Source organism: Pinus tabuliformis, chromosome 6 (assembly GCF_031772625.1).
Source record: "Pinus tabuliformis cultivar Carrire ecotype Pingquan chromosome 6, CPIR1, whole genome shotgun sequence".
In the NCBI taxonomy this organism is placed as follows: Eukaryota; Viridiplantae; Streptophyta; class Pinopsida; order Pinales; family Pinaceae; genus Pinus; species Pinus tabuliformis.
This window is the reverse complement of record NC_142292.1, coordinates 15,735,557-15,752,690: the sequence shown is the minus strand read 5'-3', so window position 1 is coordinate 15,752,690 and position 17,134 is coordinate 15,735,557. Positions and strand designations below refer to the sequence as shown.

General features: G+C 40.9%; 1 protein-coding gene across 1 annotated transcript in view; it reads right to left on the bottom strand.

Moving 5' to 3' along the window:
• The window catches only part of LOC149256990 (MAG2-interacting protein 2-like), a 56,271-nt gene extending 39,379 nt beyond the window's left edge, over nt 1–16,892 (bottom strand). Inside the window, exon 1 of the mRNA XM_089430539.1 lies at nt 16,877–16,892. Coding sequence (XP_089286665.1) covers nt 16,877–16,892 — 16 coding nt within the window. The remainder of the gene's footprint in view (nt 1–16,876) is intronic.
• Between the last annotated feature and the right edge of the window lie 242 nt (nt 16,893–17,134).

Genomic DNA, 17,134 nt, shown 5'->3' with positions numbered 1-17,134 from the left:
TGAATATTAAAAAGGGCCTCTCTGATATTTTTTAATATGCAACACTATTGTAATTCGGCCTCTCTTCTGAATTAACGTGTCCTGTGAGTATTGGAACACTCGAATAGACAGAGGAAGCCATAGATCAGGAAGCCGAAGAATCAAGCGAGCGCAAAGGAAGCTAAAGCGACTAGAGGGAAGCTAGAAGGTCGACCGAGCGTTGAGGAAGCCAAAGCTCAAGCGAGCAAGGAGGAAGCCAAAGGTCAGCATATCAGGCTTATATAACAGAGAAAAAAAAGGGTAGTTGGCTTTGGCGAACTGGAAGAAAGAAGGAAGTCGATGTCCAGCAGGACAGAAGGAATACGAAGGTCTAGCCGGACAAGAGGCAGTCGAACGACAAGCAACTCTGTTGATCGTGTTACCCTCTGAAAGACTCAGATCTGTGATGAATTAATCAGGTACATAATGCATTCTGAAGAACAATTTTGTGATATAATAAATAAAGTTTTATCTGACATCGTTTGAAGGGAGCAGTAGCCAGCACTGGCATTGAAGCATATGTGATTTTGTTTCTAAGAAGTAAGAAGAACAGTGAAAAGCAGTCACGCTTGAAGCATTTATTATGACAGTGAGAACAGAGGCTTGAAACAGGGAGTTGGTTCTTGTGCAGAGCTTAGTGCAGCTAATAGTAGACTCACTAAAGCTGTGTGGAGACATTATCAGAGGTCATGATGGCTATTGATATCATCATGAGATAACTTTTTCAAACTCTGTGTGGACAGTATGAAGAGTTGTAAAGACTTCTTCATATGAAGACTGGTTGTCATTGATGCAGTAGCATGGAGACTACAGTGAAGCTGTAAATAGACAAAATTCAGTAAAGAAGAGTTTTGGGAGCAGAACATTACTATCAAACATGCCTTGACAGCAAAGGGTTGGAGCCCTTGGGGTTGGTGCCTCAAAAGTTGGAAGGATTGGTGTCCTTGGAGCTGGTGCTCCTATATCCAAGGTTGGTGCCTTGACAACAGAGGATTGGAGCCCTTGAGGTTGGTGCCTCAGAACTGGAAGGATTGGTGTCCTGGGAGTTGGTGCTCCTAAGTCCAAGGTTGGTGCCTTGACAAAACAGAGTTGGTGCTCTGGAGGTTGGAGCCTCACAAAAGTCCAAGTTGGTGCTTGGCAACAGATTGGAACCATATATAGATATATATATTGTATCTATTTATTGCAAAGATTACATTAATAAAAGCATTTATTCTCGTTGTTCATCTTGTGTTCTGAATATAAATGTTTTAACTGGTAAAATAACAGTTGAAAAGAAATATTGATTACCCCCCCCCAAGTTTTTCCAACAATTGGTATCAGAGCCAGTACCTTCATTCAAAGCCTAACAGCTTGAAGGTTGATCTTTAGAACACAAATGGCGAAGTCAAGGAAGAAAGTCTCCAATCCTCCTAAGGATGTGTCTCCCTCTACCACTAAAATAGAAGACAATCAATTTGAGGAGGCTCCATGGTTCAATGCAAACTTTAATATATGGGAAGCAAGAATGAGGAATTTCTTAAAGACTCAAGCCACTGAAATCTAGAAATCAGTAATTGTTGATAGCATGATGGATGGAGAATCCAAGGAGTACAATGAAAAAGCAATGAAGGCAATCTTGAATGGGCTACCTGATTCTATAAAGAACAATTTACGAAAATATTTGTCAGCAAAGGGTATATGGGACAAACTTCATGACCTTCACTCAAAAGGAGCATTGACCATGACCATCAGTCAAGAAGATGATGGAAATCAAGAAGGAAATCCAGAACCCATCACAGAAGCTGAAAATGAGAATGATGATATCAAGGCTAAAGAAGATCTAGAAGATGAAGAGAATGAAAAAGATTTTGTAGAAGATCTCCTCGCTCAACTTATGGCTGCCATGGAAGAGATTATCAATTTGAAAAAGGAAAACGAGGAACTTAAGAAGAAAAAACTCGTTGGTGACCAAGACCAAACAAGGAAGAAAGTTGAGCTTGTCAAACTTCAAGTACAAGAAAGGGATGAAGAGCTTGCCAAGCTTAAGAAGGAATTTCATCAAAGAAAAAGAAAGCAGCATGAAGAAGTCATATCCATGACAAATCAATTGGATAAAGCAAAGAAACGGGAAGATACCTTGTCAAGTCAACTTGAACAAAGGCACAAGAGCTTGAACAAACTTGAAGAAGAGATTGGTCAATACAAGGTAGAGGTATCCTCTCTCAAATCTCAACTACAAGAACCAAGAAAGTTAGCACAAGGAGGTGAGAAGACAATGGAAGTATTGGCAATCATAGAAGAACAGGTTGATGAAGCAGAAAAGGAGAGAAACACCATGATATGTCAACAAAAAGCAAAGGATGAAGAAATTTTCAAATTAAAATCTAACATCAAACTTCTCAAGGCCGAAACATGTAAAGCTACAAGGATCAAGGAAGAAATGGAGAGCGGTCTAGCAAAGGAAAATGAAAAAATCTTCAAAATGAAGTCAGATATCATCTCCCTTATAATAGAAGCAAATGAAGCTGCTCATATCAAGGAAGAAACTGAGAAACAACTTGCTAAGAAGAATAATGAGTGTGAAAGATTGGAAGAAGAGATTGTCTTCCTCAGGAAAAAGGTTGAAGGGATGAACAAAACCTTGAAGAGCTCTCAAGCCTTGGATGACATGCTCAGCCATCAAAGATGTCCATTTGATAAATCAGGTCTCGGGTATGCAGGTGAATCCTCAAACAAGAATGATAATGCTTCAAACAAAAGGGATGTGAAGAAGCCAAAAAGAAATGGTGATGCTCCCAGTTCCAGCAAAGGCAAGGAGAAAAATCAAGGCAACAATGGAAGAAATCCTGCTCCAAGAAGAAATGTAGATAATGTCAAGGATGCTAGAAGCAATGGTTATCATCAAAGGATCTCAAGACAGAAAGACTTCAAAAGTACATCAAGGAAATCTCCATCTCCCAGGTACCAAAGTTTATTTCTTGGTTATTGTTATTCTTGTACGAACTTTGGTCACATGGCAAAAGATTGTAACGCATATCATAAAGATAGATGTAATGGTCCCCAACAATCTCCAAGGAACAATTTTGCAGGAACAAATCATGAATTCTTATTCATGAACAATGTAGAATGCTTCGAGTGTCATAACAGTGGTCATATGGCACGTGATTGTAACTTAACTTGGGCTCTTACACAAGCTAGAACCATGCAAAAGAAGAAAGTTACACAAGTATGGAGAAGGAAGCAAATACAATCCAAAAGTCCCTTGAACTCTCCAGCCAACAACACATGTTGTTGACCTGATCTTCGACAATCTGAGCATTTGATAGGAAGATTCTGCCAAAAGAGAAAATGCATACAGTTAGGGGGAGCCTGTGATTCTTGATCATTATTGCAGAAGCTATTAGTGAAAGGGTCCTTATGAAATCCTTATTGAGCTATATTAACAATCATTCATTGATAAAGATCATTTCTCAGGAGCACTCCATTGAAGAACTTGATCTCTTAACTATTCTTTGGACTGGTGTTGAAGATGTTTTTCCACTTGATCACTAAGTAGAAATTGCAACAACAAAGAATGTCATCTAATACTAGAGAAATAGGGCAAATAACCATGTTGTTATTACAGAAGTTTATGTCTCGACTCAGGGATTGAATGTGAGAACAGATACATCTGGGAATGAAGTATGAAGCAAGAGCAGTTGGCAGCATCTAACAAAACTGAAGCATTGTTGAAGCCATGATAAAGTAGTTCTGAGACATGAAGAGGGGATAATGTGCTAGTTGCAGCAATCCTTCTATCTTGAGTAAAAAGAAGAGCACTATGACAGGGGGAGTAACAGACCCATGAAGATCTACTATTCATGAAGAAGAGTAGCAGTTCGACAAGGGGAGTCCTTGTGCACTCCTTTGCCATTGATGTCAAAGGGGGAGAGAAGAAGAATATTGCCATCAATAACAAAGGGGGAGATTGTTAATCTAGGTTGTCATTGATGTCAATATGGCAATATTCTGGACAGTAAACAATGATGTGAAGCCAAGTAGAGCAGATCCATGAAGCAACAGGAGTATGTCAATATGGCAATATTCTAGGATACTAAATGATGATATGAAGCCAAGGAGAAGTAGAGCAGATCCGTGAAGAAACAGGAGCAAGAAGCCATGAGGAGAAACCAGAGGAAAGCCAAGACAGTCAAGCCATTGGAGAGAATATCAGAAGTCATAGGAGCTATCAGAGCAGAGCTATCAAAGCAGAGAAGAGGTATTGGAGCAGTATCGGAAGCCACAAGAAAGCCAAGTTAGTGTAAGAGCGGGAGATTGAGGAGGAGCCATATTGGGAGTATCGCATGTAATATATGCCAAAGAAGAACTGCAGAGTATCAGAGGAGTTAACAGAGGAGCCATATCAGACCAGAGAAGAGCGGAAAGTCAAGGGAGCTGAGATGATTAGGTTTTGAGTGAGAAGCGAGAGGTTGAGTGTTAGAGGGGGTTTGAGACAGAGGTCAATTTATTGCTGTAATTGAGCCGAGAGGGCAAGACTCGTGCCTGGTGTGGACTCTCGTTACTCTGTGTATCCGCGTTCAACAGTTAACTGGGTATTTCTTTGTATTCCCACTGAATGGATCGATGGCGATCCAATATTAAGTGAATGAATCGATATATGAATGTCGTGTGTTAAACGGAGTGTGGCAGAAACCGTGGTTTTAACACAGAGTCCATCAAAAGCAAGCGAGATTAAGTTAAGGAGGAAACAGACGGAGAGTGCACAGGATCCGTTGGATCTCATAGATCAACGGTCATCGCATGGTGGAAGAGCACGGAAGATAATCAGCGAAGAGGTGGTTTCTCAAAACCATAAGTGGTATTTCGAGCAGACAAAAAGCTGTAAGCTGTATTGAAGGGTAGTCACCCGATTCCATTAACCGTTCGACACGTAGCAGCCGAGGAGAGAGAAAAACCGCTTTATCGGGCGGGTATTCTCCGTGCTTGTGTCTCACCCGAAATCGTTTTGGATCGTCAGATCAAGCGGATCCAGATCAACGGTCACAAAGTGTCGTGCAAGTTGATTGATCAGGAAAAGGCATCAGCCGTTGATCTGATGGAAGGAGATCAACGGTGGAGATCGAGCGGACTGGTTGGTGATCAGGCTAAGTGACAACTGTCGGATCGAGCGCCAGATCGACGGTCGCGATTTAATTGCTAATCGCAGTTATGAAGGGCTGTCACCCCCGAAACCTCCAATTGCGATAATACATGCGGACCCATGGCTCCATTGTAAACTGCCTATTGAAATATCACATCTGCCATATCACAAGCCTCTTGTAAAGCCTTGCCACATTGAAAGCGTCGATTGCAATAATAACGTGGACCCAAATGCACCATTTAACATGACTAAATGTAATATTGCATCCGCGCTGTATCGCTAGTCTCTAAGGGATGTCAAACCGCCGATTGCAATAACGTTGTGGACCCGACGGACTTATTAAAAGCAGTTTAATATAATATTGCATCCGGTAGGGGCAACTGTCCATCAGCTATGGTATGGGCACGACTTATAAAAGACCTCCGGAAGCCGCGATTGCGATTAAAGGAATGCGATGTCCGTGAACAATTAATGTATATTGTATGAATATTAAAAAGGGCCTCTCTGATATTTTTTAATATGCAACACTATTGTAATTTGGCCTCTCTTCCGAATTAACGTGTCTTGTGAGTATTGGAACACTCGAATAGACAGAGGAAGCCATAGATCAGGAAGCCGAAGAATCAAGCGAGTGCAGAGGAAGCTAAAGCGACCGGAGGAGGGAAGCCAGAAGGTCGAGCGAGCGTTGAGGAAGCCGAACCTCAAGCGAGCAAGGAGGAAGCCAAAGGCCATCATATCAAGCTTATATAACAGAGAAAAAAAGCGTGGTTGGAGTTGGCGAATTGGAAGAAAGAAGGAAGCCGATGGTCCAGCAGGACAGAAGGAAGACGAAGGTCCAGCTAGACAAGAGGCAGTGGAAGGACGAGCAACTATGTTGATCGTGTTACCCTGTGAAAGACTCAAATCTGTGATGAATTAATCAGGTACATAATCCATTCTGAAGAACAATTATGTGATATAATAAATAAAGTTTTATCTGACATCGTTTGAAGGGAGCAGTAGCCAGCACTGGCATTGAAGCATATGTGATTTTGTTTCTAAGAAGTAAGAAGAACAGTGAAAAGCAGTCACGCCTGAAGCATTTACTGTGACAATGAGAACAGAGGCTTGAAACAGAGAGTTGGTTCTTGTGCAGAGCTTAGTGCAGCTAATAGTAGACTCACTAAAGCTGTGTGGAGACATTATTAGAGATCATGATGGCTATTGATATCATCATGAGATAACTTTTGCAGACTCTGTGTGGACAGTGTGAAGAGTTGTAAAGACTTCTTCATATGAAGACTGGTTGTCATTGATGCAGTAGCATGGAGACTACAGTGAAGCTATAAACAGACAGAATTCAGTAAAGAAGAGTTTTAGGAGCAAAACATTACTATCAAACATGCCTTGACAGCAGAGGGTTGGAGCCCTTGGGGTTGGTGCCTCAAAAGTTGGAAGGATTGGTGTCCTTGGAGTTGGTGCTCCTATATCCAAGGTTGGTGCCTTGACAACAGAGGGTTGGAGCCCTTGAGGTTGGTGCCTCAGAATTGGAAGGATTGGTGTCCTGGGAGTTGGTGCTCCTAAGTCCAAGGTTGGTGCCTTGACAAAACAGAGTTGGTGCTCTGGAGGTTGGAGCCTCACAAAAGTCCAAGTTGGTGCTTGGCAACAGATTGGAACCATATATATATTGTATCTATTTATTGCAAAGATTACATTAATAAAAGCATTTATTCTTGTTATTCATCTTGTTTTTTGAATATAAATGTTTTAACTGGTAAAATAATAGTTGAAAAGAAATATTGATTCACCCTCCCCCCTCTCAGTATTTCCAACAGGGTGGACGTCTCGGTGTTAACCGTTGGGGCATGAACTCAACCGGCCACCAAGATTCACTTGAGCAACTTGATGTGAATGGCTCTATTCCTTGCCGGCATACAACAAGATCCTCCAATTTATACTCTGTCCAGAATACACAACATAAACCTCACGAACCTCCTACAGCGATTCAGCCCTCACTGTATTTTCCCGATCTAATGCTGAAACTTGACATCTAATTTGATGCTCCAATTTGGCATTCGCTTGGCATATTCCATCATTCACACAGTTTGCCTTTCGTTCCGTTGCATTCTGACAACTTTCAGAAAATAACATTCCTAACTTAATTAATTATGTGCTCGAGGTGGCATTCTAAGAAGATTAATTGATGGAACACCTCAGTGTAATAGCTCGTTGGATCTAAGACAAGAAGATCTATAGGATGGGATGCTGAGGAGTGACTTCAAGTGGTTGGAGAGAGTGTGGTGGCCAATTTACCATTTTCCTACATTAAAAAGATATTTTAATGGAGGGAAATGCGCTCAATGATTAAAATAATAATAAAAGAGGAGCTTCTAGAGGGGTCCACCAAATCTATAAAAGAGGAGGAGGAGGCCATTAGAGGACATCTTGGATTTGATATTTCTTCTTGTATGAGAGGTTGAAACCCTGGTTCTCTACTCCATTGGTAGCCCCAAGGCGGAAACCCTCAGGTGATTCAGTGAGATTGGGCGAGTACCCATCTCCCCTTGGTGAATTCATCCAAAATTCATAGGAGAGCTCAACAGTAACAATTCAATTCAGAGTTGGAGGACCAGCACTGTTGAAGAAAGTGTAACTAGGTTTGGTCTTCATATTGACACAAGCCATTGTAAATGATGTAATTTGCATCTAGCAAACTTTTGTGTATTTGAATGATGGGTTTCATGATCAAAATATCTGTTTTAGTAGCTCTCATTATGAGCTCCAGGCTAGGTGGTACGTTGTGTCATTTATGTAAATGTGTACACTTGAAAAATGTACAAGTATGACTCCAAGATCAAGGGCAGAATCATGTGACAATACTCCTTCAAAGTAAAGATCAAAAGGCTAGCAATTAACCCCTCCAAATATCATGTGGAAGATGCAATGTATTTTCGGCATAAATACAAATTTATATGTGAATGTTCACGTCAGCTTAGAGGATGTTATGTCGACCTAATGAACAGCCTTCATACGCTATAAATATAAGGCCTCTCCTCACCTATTCGGATCATCATCACAAGATCAATTGGGTCTCACTCCATGCGAAGAAGTCTGTTCAAGAGTGCGAAGTAAGGGAGCCGCAGAAGGAGTCTGTCCTCAACCGCAGAGAAGCCTGTCCATAACCGCAGAAGTCTGTCACACGTGCGAGGGTAGGGCATCACTTAATCTGCTCTCATCATCAAGGAAAATTCTCGGTCTTGAGCTCATTTTGATAGGCAGATCCATGCGAAGAAGGGAGACCATTGAAGCGAGGGTTTAAGAGGGCTAGAAGAGCCCTAAACCACTCACACATACGAAGGAGCAGATCTGGGTTAGGGTTGTGTTACAGTCCTTGGATATCTTGTTAATAGGAGCTGGATCTAGACCTAAAGAACTCGGTTATTGAGCTAGAAGAAAGCTACAAGCACAACGAAGGAGAAGAAGACCTTAAAGAGCATTAGGCTCATTCTCACGTGGAAGAAAAGTGTCATCTTCAGATCTGCAACTAGGAATTCTTTGCAACCCATTCAAGGAAGCAGATCACACTGTTTCAAGGCAGCGTTGAGGAGATCCACTAGGCTAGTGGACTATCCTTAACAAGGAAAGCTTGAAGGACTAAGAGGAGAAGGTAGGAGGAAGCCAACTCATCCATTCATGGTAGCTGATCTGATCCATGGAACAGCAAGTCAAAGAATTGCAGTAGCAGAATGATATAGCCTTGATCTTGGAGTCACATTGGTAAGAAGGGTCTTGTATTGGTCTTGGAAATTTTGTCAAGTGAAGATATCATAAGAAGAATTACCGTGGGTTTTTCCTCTCAGGTTTGGAGAGGTTTTTGCCCTGGCTGTTGCCTATATCTTGTGTCATTGTTCTTTTATTTATCATGCATGATAGCTGGTTGATGAAGTTAATAATATCTAACATATAAAAGATCTTGTTTGAATAAATCTAAAGGCAAATTTACTTCACAAGCAGTTATCAAGATAGAGAAATCATTAACTTCTCAAGCCCTTGGATTTCTCAACAAGCACAGCATTGGAGCAGATTCTTGAGGTCAATTTTCCATCTCAACTATTTGATTGTACCAACATGTAAACCCCAGTTTCTATTATAATAAAAGCTACGATTATTTTTGCTTATCGTGTTATTGAATTGCATGCACTTTATTTATTCTATTTTACATGGCAATCTTCTGTTAATTGAATGGTTATGTTACGGAGAAATTTTGGTTCAGTGAGATTTCTGTAAAATTAGCAAAATATCGAGTTTGGGATATTACAGTGGTATCAGAGTTGGTCTTCCTATCAACATGAGGGTTGATTACAGATCAATTTCAAAAGAAAATTGAGGGTTTATTATTTTCACAGGGATTATTGAAACTCCCCAAAGAAAAGAAATTTCCAATTATTTTCATTATTGTATTTGTGGAGCAAAGATTTTGGTGGGGAGCGAATAATTTGGCCAAAATTTGTATTCAATTAAAACTTTTAATCAAGGAGTGAATATTATCTAAAGGCCCAATTATTTCCTAAAGTCAAGAGCAAGTCATAATAGAAGTTGTATCCAAATATTTTCTTTGTGGGGGTCGAAGCCGAGTTTTTGAAGGGGATAAATATTGTTGGCCAAGTTATTTTATTAAAAGACGAAAAGCAAAAAAAAAAATTGAGGGTCGTTAGCATCGCAAATTTATTAGAGATTATATTTGCGTGAGTTTGAGAAGACCATGATAACATTATGGCGCTGAGTGTAAATATATCTTTGTCGGAAGATCAAATTGTTTGACCAATGCGTAGTAGGGGAGCCGAATATATTAGAGGATTGTGTTCGCTTTCCACCTAAGGACTAAACTGTTCTATCTCTTGAAGGGTCAACTAATTTAACTCCCAAGCATTATTCTTGAAAGAGTCGAGCAAAATTTTGTTTGAAGAATATTGGTGCCAATTCACAATTATCAAGAAGAACGAAGGGAAACATAGCACGAGTTCTCCCTTTATTTGTTAAGCGGGTTTGTTAGTCGGTGTTGGACGAAAACCCATCCCTCTTGAGGAGATTTGACTCAGAAATCTCACGGTGCTTCATTGGGGTTTGGAGAGAGCAATTTTGTTGTAGCACGTTTGTAACGGACTTCTCACCAGGCCATCTACATCATTGCCAAATTCATTCATTAGTTGTGACAAAGATCTTTTTCTGGGCTTTTCTCCGCTTGCTTGGCAAGCTAAGGTTCCACTATTCCTTTATGTTGATGTACTCTTTTCAATGGAGTAATAAACTAGCTCAGTGATTTTATTGGCATCTATTTGTGTATTGATTTGTTGGTTGTTCAAATTTATTTCTGGTATCTATTGTTAAAATTTCCATTAGGGATATTACAATCTTCCTTCCTACAAAGTGTTCATTCCGCTACCCCTGCGCTTGCTTTTCACCCTCATCCATTTTATCCACACTGAGTCGCTCCAAATGCTCCATCTCCTCCTCGTCCCTGTTCTCACTCTGTTGCGTCGCTATGCCAAACATTCACTGCCTATCCCATCGTGTTCCATTTTTGTCCACAGTCTTTTCCGTGTTGCACCCTAACCAAGTGAAACCACTCATCGTGCCACTGAACATCTTGAATTCTAAACCATTGGAGTCTTCCGCCCTCATTGTAGGAATTTACAGGGTAAGTTCCTCAGAAAGAACACCAAAAGGACACCGCTCACAACCAGATCTCAAATCAATACACCAGTATTTTTGACGTGGTTAAAACCCTCAAAGTGCAAGGAGGGAAACAGTCCACGGCCTGTCCCAACGTGGGTACTACAGGCAATTTATTAATCAAAGAATGAAAATTTACATAAGCTTCTCTCATGCACGGATTACCCGAACAATGACCCTCCATGCGCTTTAAATAGAACTCATGGACCAATCGGGTGTCAAGCCACGGATCAAGTGTCGGTAATACCGAGGTGAGAGTGAACCGTCGGATCACTACATATCGTGACCGTCGGATTGTAAGTTACAAAATGTACAACGGTAAAGAAAGACACTTTACCTAACTCTATACCTAACTCTATACTAGACCAAGTTGAACTTAACTATATCCTATGTGTCGGAATATCCTAACATCCCCCCTTAAGAACAACTTGGGATAGGATTGAAGGATTTACAAATATGACACAATAGGAGAAGGAAGGAGGCACTAGAGCCTATCCCCCCTTAGTGACAACTTCCTGAACTCCAAGCATATATCGAAGTTTAGTGAACTTCGCCTCTGTGAGAGCCTTTGTGAAGATGTCTGCAACCTGATCATCTATTGAACAATATTGCATTTCAAGAACATGGTCATGAATGAGCTTTCTGATGAAGTGCATGTGTAGTTCAATGTGTTTGCTGCGCTGATGCTGGACTGGATCTTTGCATAGCTGAATGGCACTTTGATTATCACACCAAAGTGTGGTAGGATGCTGCTGCTCAAAGCCAAACTCTGATAGGATTTGACGAAGCCACAAGGCTTCCTTACTAGCTTCCACGGCACCACGATACTCTGCTTCTGCTGACGAAAGAGAAATGGCAGCCTGTTTCTTACAAGCCCATGTAATAGGTCCTGAACCAAGAGTGAAGACATAACCGGCAGTAGACTTCCGATCATCAGGGTCACCAGCCCAATCAGAATCAGTGAAACCAACTAATAGAGGAGCTGCTTTGGCACTGTAATGAATCCCAAACTGTATTGTACCTCGAACATAACGAAGTATTCTTTTAGCTGCTTTCCAATGACTTTCACGGGGGGTTTGCATAAAACGAGCAACAAGGCCAACAGCAAAGGAAAGATCAGGACGAGTATGGGTTAAATACAAGAGTTTTCCTACAAGTTGACGGTATAAGGTAGCATCAACTTCAGGAGAAGTACAAGAGACTGAAAGTTTGACTCCAGACTGAAAGGGAGAAGGGGCTGGCTTACAGTCTTCCATGTGAAAATGACGAAGAATATCACAAGCATACTTGGACTGGGAAAGGGAAATACCCTCCTTGGATTGCAAGACTTGAAGACCGAGAAAATAGTGTAAGTGTCCTAAGTCTGTCATTTCAAATTTCTTTTTGAGGCTAGACTTCACATGGTTTATAAGGTTGGGATCACTACCAGTAAGGATAAGATCATCAACATAAAGAACAAGGATGATAAGAGAGTTGCCCACTTTCTTGGTGTAGACAGTATTGTCAGAATGACACCTAGAAAAGCCAGATTCTAAAAGAAAGCTATCCATTTTGGCATACCAAGCCCGAGGAGCTTGCTTGAGACCATAAAGGGATTTCTTAAGTCGACAAACAAGGCTGGAGTCTGTTTGTATGAAGCCAATGGGTTGTTCCATATAGATTTCTTCCTGCAAGTCCCCATGCAAGAAGGCAGATTTAACATCCATCTGATGGACTTCCCATTTTAAAGAGGCAGCAAGGGAAAGAACAAGGCGGATAGAGTTCATTTTGGCAACAGGGGAGAAGGTTTCAGTGTAGTCAATGCCTTCAACCTGTGAAAAGCCCTTAGCAACAAGACGAGCTTTATGTTTATCAATTTTCCCATCTGGTCCATACTTGGTTCTGTAAACCCATTTACATCTTACAAGTTTGCGTCCCTTTGGTAGAGGAACAAGATCCCATGTATCATTTGTCAACAATGAATGATATTCTTCATTCATAGCTGCTTCCCAATGTGGATGGCCTGAAGCTTCTGCAAAAGTGTCAGGATCATGATTTACTGGAGCTTGAGCCAGTAAAGAAGAGGCTCTTTCAAACTGAGAACGTGTACGTCGCTGATCTGTAGGATCACCGGCAAGATCACCTGCTGCATCCCGAGTAGCACGGACCCATCTTGGAAGTTGAGGATCCTGAGAAGGTGGGGGAGGATTATCATCCTCACTTTCATCATCTGAAGAAGAAATGTTTTCAAAAGTAGAAGAGATAGGAAGAGGTGGCACATCCGCCGGACTAGGCTCGCAGGCCGATTTATTTTCATCAAATTTTACATCTCTTCTAATGATAACATTTTTGGACTTAAATGGAATAAGTCTATAACCTTTTACATCTTCAGAATATCCAACAAAAGTACATTTCTCACTCTTAGGTTCTAAAGCTTTATGCTTTTCATCTGGAATATGGGCCCATGCTTCACTTCCAAACACACGAAAGTGACTTACATCTGGTTTAATGGAACTCCAAGCTTCTTCTGGAGTGATATTCTCTAGAACCTTAGTAGGAGTGCGATTGATTATATAATTTGCACAATTAATTGCTTCGGCCCAAAAACTAAGACTGAGTCCTTTAGATTGCAGCATACAATTAGCCATTTCCTTTAAGGTGCGATTTTTCCTTTCAGCTACACCATTTTGTTGTGGAGTGTATGGAACAGTATGTTGCATTTGAATTCCATTTTCGGTGCAAAAGTTGATGAATGTGTTTTTAACATATTCTCCACCATTATCAGTTCTTAGCTTAAGAATTTGATGTCCAGATTGTTTTTCAACAAAGGCTTTGAAGGCCAAAAATGTGTTAAATACTTCGCTCTTGAGTTTTAAGAAGTATACCCAAGTGCGTCTGGAGAAATCATCAATGAAAGTTAAGAAGTACTTGCAGCCAGAGAATGAAGCAACAGGAAGAGGACCACATAAATCACTGTGCACAAGCTGTAAAGGGGCTGAGGCGTGCCAAGAGGCACGTTTGTCAAAACTGTCCCGATGATGTTTTCCGAGTACACATCCGGAACAAACACCATCTCTGCAAGATACCATAGGAAGACCTGTCACCATATTTTCTTTACATAGATGCTGAAGGGAGCGATAGTTTAAGTGACCAAATCGCTCATGCCAAAGTTTGCTCACTTCATCATTATGAGCAACAAATACTGAGGGAAGATTTGATGACCCAAAGTTGTGAAACTTATACAACCTTGTGGAATCATCAGCAAGACCAGTAGCTAGAATCTGTTTAGGATCTTTTAGATCCTTGATTACAACATCATGAGGTGAAAATTCAACAATTTTACCTTCACCTGAATGAGTTATCTGATAGACAGATAGAAGGTTGCAGGATAAGGTTGGAACACATAATACATCATTAAACTGACCATTGTCTAGATGAACAGTTCCAGTCCCTACAACATTAAGAGATCTATCATCACCAACATATATATTTTTGGTGTTACAATCATTTAAAGAAGAAAACATGGCTTGGTTTTTGGCCATGTGATAAGAGGCTCCAGAATCAATGAGCCACTCATGAGAATGAGAAGAAGAAGAAGATACATTTAATGCATAACCAGACTGAGATGATTGACAACGACATGCAGAAAGTGCCATTCCGGAAGTTGAAGTTGAAGTAGGCTCCACATGGATGTTATGTTTCTTCATTGCGGCTTCCAAGGCTTCCATCTTCTTAAAGCATTTAGATTCTAAGTGGCCATCTCGATTACAAAAGTTACAATGTCTATCAGTCTTCTTCCATTTGTTTTTATTGGTCTTATCATTTTGTTGAAATGATCTTTCATTTTGAGGCTGAGTTGGTTTAGGACCATTCTTTTGAGGATATGACTTCTTAGGATTCTTTGAATTTGGTTGCTGCTGGGCGGCTAACGCTTTCGTGGAAGAGTTTCCAAGATTAAGAAGACCAAGGTGTAAGAGTTTTTCTTGTTCTCTTATTAAGGAATCACAAAAGGAGTCAAAGGAAGGGGCCTTGTAGTCTTTTCCTTGACAAATGAAAGCTTCCCTTGTAGAATGGAAAGTGGAAACAAATACAGAGTAGGCTGGTCCCAACTTAGTAAGGATGAAATAAATAAGGTTACCATCTTCTTTCTTAACTTTAACACCTTCCAAGAGATATCTAAGGGTCTTGAATTTGGACAAGAAATCTTCAATGCAAGAAAAATTATTAGGATCCAAAGTAAGCAACTCATTTTCAAGTTGATGGGCTCTAATTTCATTTTTAATCCCAAAAACTTTAGCGAGTTTTTCTAATGCTTCATGAGGAGTCTCAAGTTCTGCAATGTGGAATCTAAGATCAGGAGAAATAGACATCCCTATCAAACCACGTGCTTGATCTTGTCTATTTTCCCATTTTGCAGCCTTGTCTTCATCTTTTGGTTTCTTCTCTTGGTCTGTGGCTATTCTGAAGAGACCTTTACTTCTAAGTAAATCTTCCATGTAGGCTACCCATTGGAAGTAGTTAGTGCTGTCAAGAATGACTTGGCATGGACTTTCCATTTTTTTTTTAAAAACTGAAGCTGAAGATGCTGAAAGTAAGTGTTCCAATGGATAGATCTCGAAAAAATAGGCGGTTTTAAAAAAAACGGCTCTGAAAAAGGCTTCCGGATGAAGAAGTTATGGCTTTTTGAAAAAAAATTGTTGATGTTGCCGGCAAAGTGCGCGAATGTGCGGGAATGAAAAAATCCGCCCCCACAAAATGGAGACTTGAACCCAAGACCTCTACTCTCTAAAAATAGCTTTGAACCAATTGATCTATACAAAAAATTTGAGAGAGAGAGAGAGAGAGGGGGGGGGGGCCTTGGTTTGCGTGCTTCCCTTGAGAAAGCTCTTTTTCCCTACAAAACACAAAACACAAAACCCAACACGAATATGCAAAGAAAAACGAACCTTGCGGCTCGAAGTTAGCTTTAGCCAAAAAACTAGAAATTTTTAAAAAAAATCTCAAAGTTAGCTTTAGCCGAAAAACTAAATATTTTTCTCAATGTTTCTGATTTTCCGAGATCACACTAAGGTGCAGGGAAAAGAGCATACGCATGAGAAAAATCTTTCCTTTCTGTTTCTGATTTGCCCAGATCGCACAGAGTCGCAGGGCAAAGAGCATACGCAGAAATGAAAGGTATAGATCCGGTTAAAAAAAAGGGCTAAATAAACCGAAACCGAAATAAGCAGAGAGAAAATAACAGTAAACTGCAAAAAACACTGTATACCTCCCGATCTGAAAAATGACGCAGCTAGGGCTACCGGAAACCTTTTCGCGTGAAACGAAAGGGGTTCCTCACTGGAACAGATGCTCCAAACGCAACAGAGCAGTCCTCTCGGCCCGAAAGCAGTCAGAAACAGCAGATCTAGGAAACGACAGCCGCATGCAGTTCTACCGGCTTCAGATTTGGATCACCAACGGACGCGGCCCTCAAATAGCTCTGATACCATGTAGGAATTTACAGGGTAAGTTCCTCAGAAAGAACACCAAAAGGACACCACTCACAACCAGATCTCAAATCAATACACCAGTATTTTTGACGTGGTTAAAACCCTCAAAGTGCAAGGAGGGAAACAGTCCACGGCCTGTCCCAACGTGGGTACTACAGGCAATTTATTAATCAAAGAATGAAAATTTACATAAGCTTCTCTCATGCACGGATTACCCGAACAATGACCCTCCATGCGCTTTAAATAGAACTCATGGACCAATCGGGTGTCAAGCCACGGATCAAGTGTCGGTAATACCGAGGTGAGAGTGAACCGTCGAATCACTACATATCGTGACCGTCGGATTGTAAGTTACAAAATGTACAACGGTAAAGAAAGACACTTTACCTAACTCTATACTAGACCAAGTTGAACTTAACTATATCCTATGTGTCGGAATATCCTAACACTCATCTTCTCCGTCTCATTCCACTAACTATCGAAAATTCATCATCATTTGTTGCAGCCTGTCCCGTCCAGCCTCTGTTCCGCTCTAACCGACATTCAAACAACTGACCATCCTTCTCCTCCATCGTTCCCTCTCACAAACTTTCGCCGCACCTGCTCATCTTTCGATCGCATATCGACAGTGTCCACGCTACGTTCACTTCGGTCCACTTTGATCAAATGTTGTACCCACGTCTGCTCCAAGTTACCGCATCTTGTGTCCAGCATCATCGTTGCGCGACAATCTCTTTTGCAGCGGCCATTTTTTTGCCTTTCCCAATCATCATGCCATTTCCATTCATGGTCATATCACATCGTTGAATAGGTC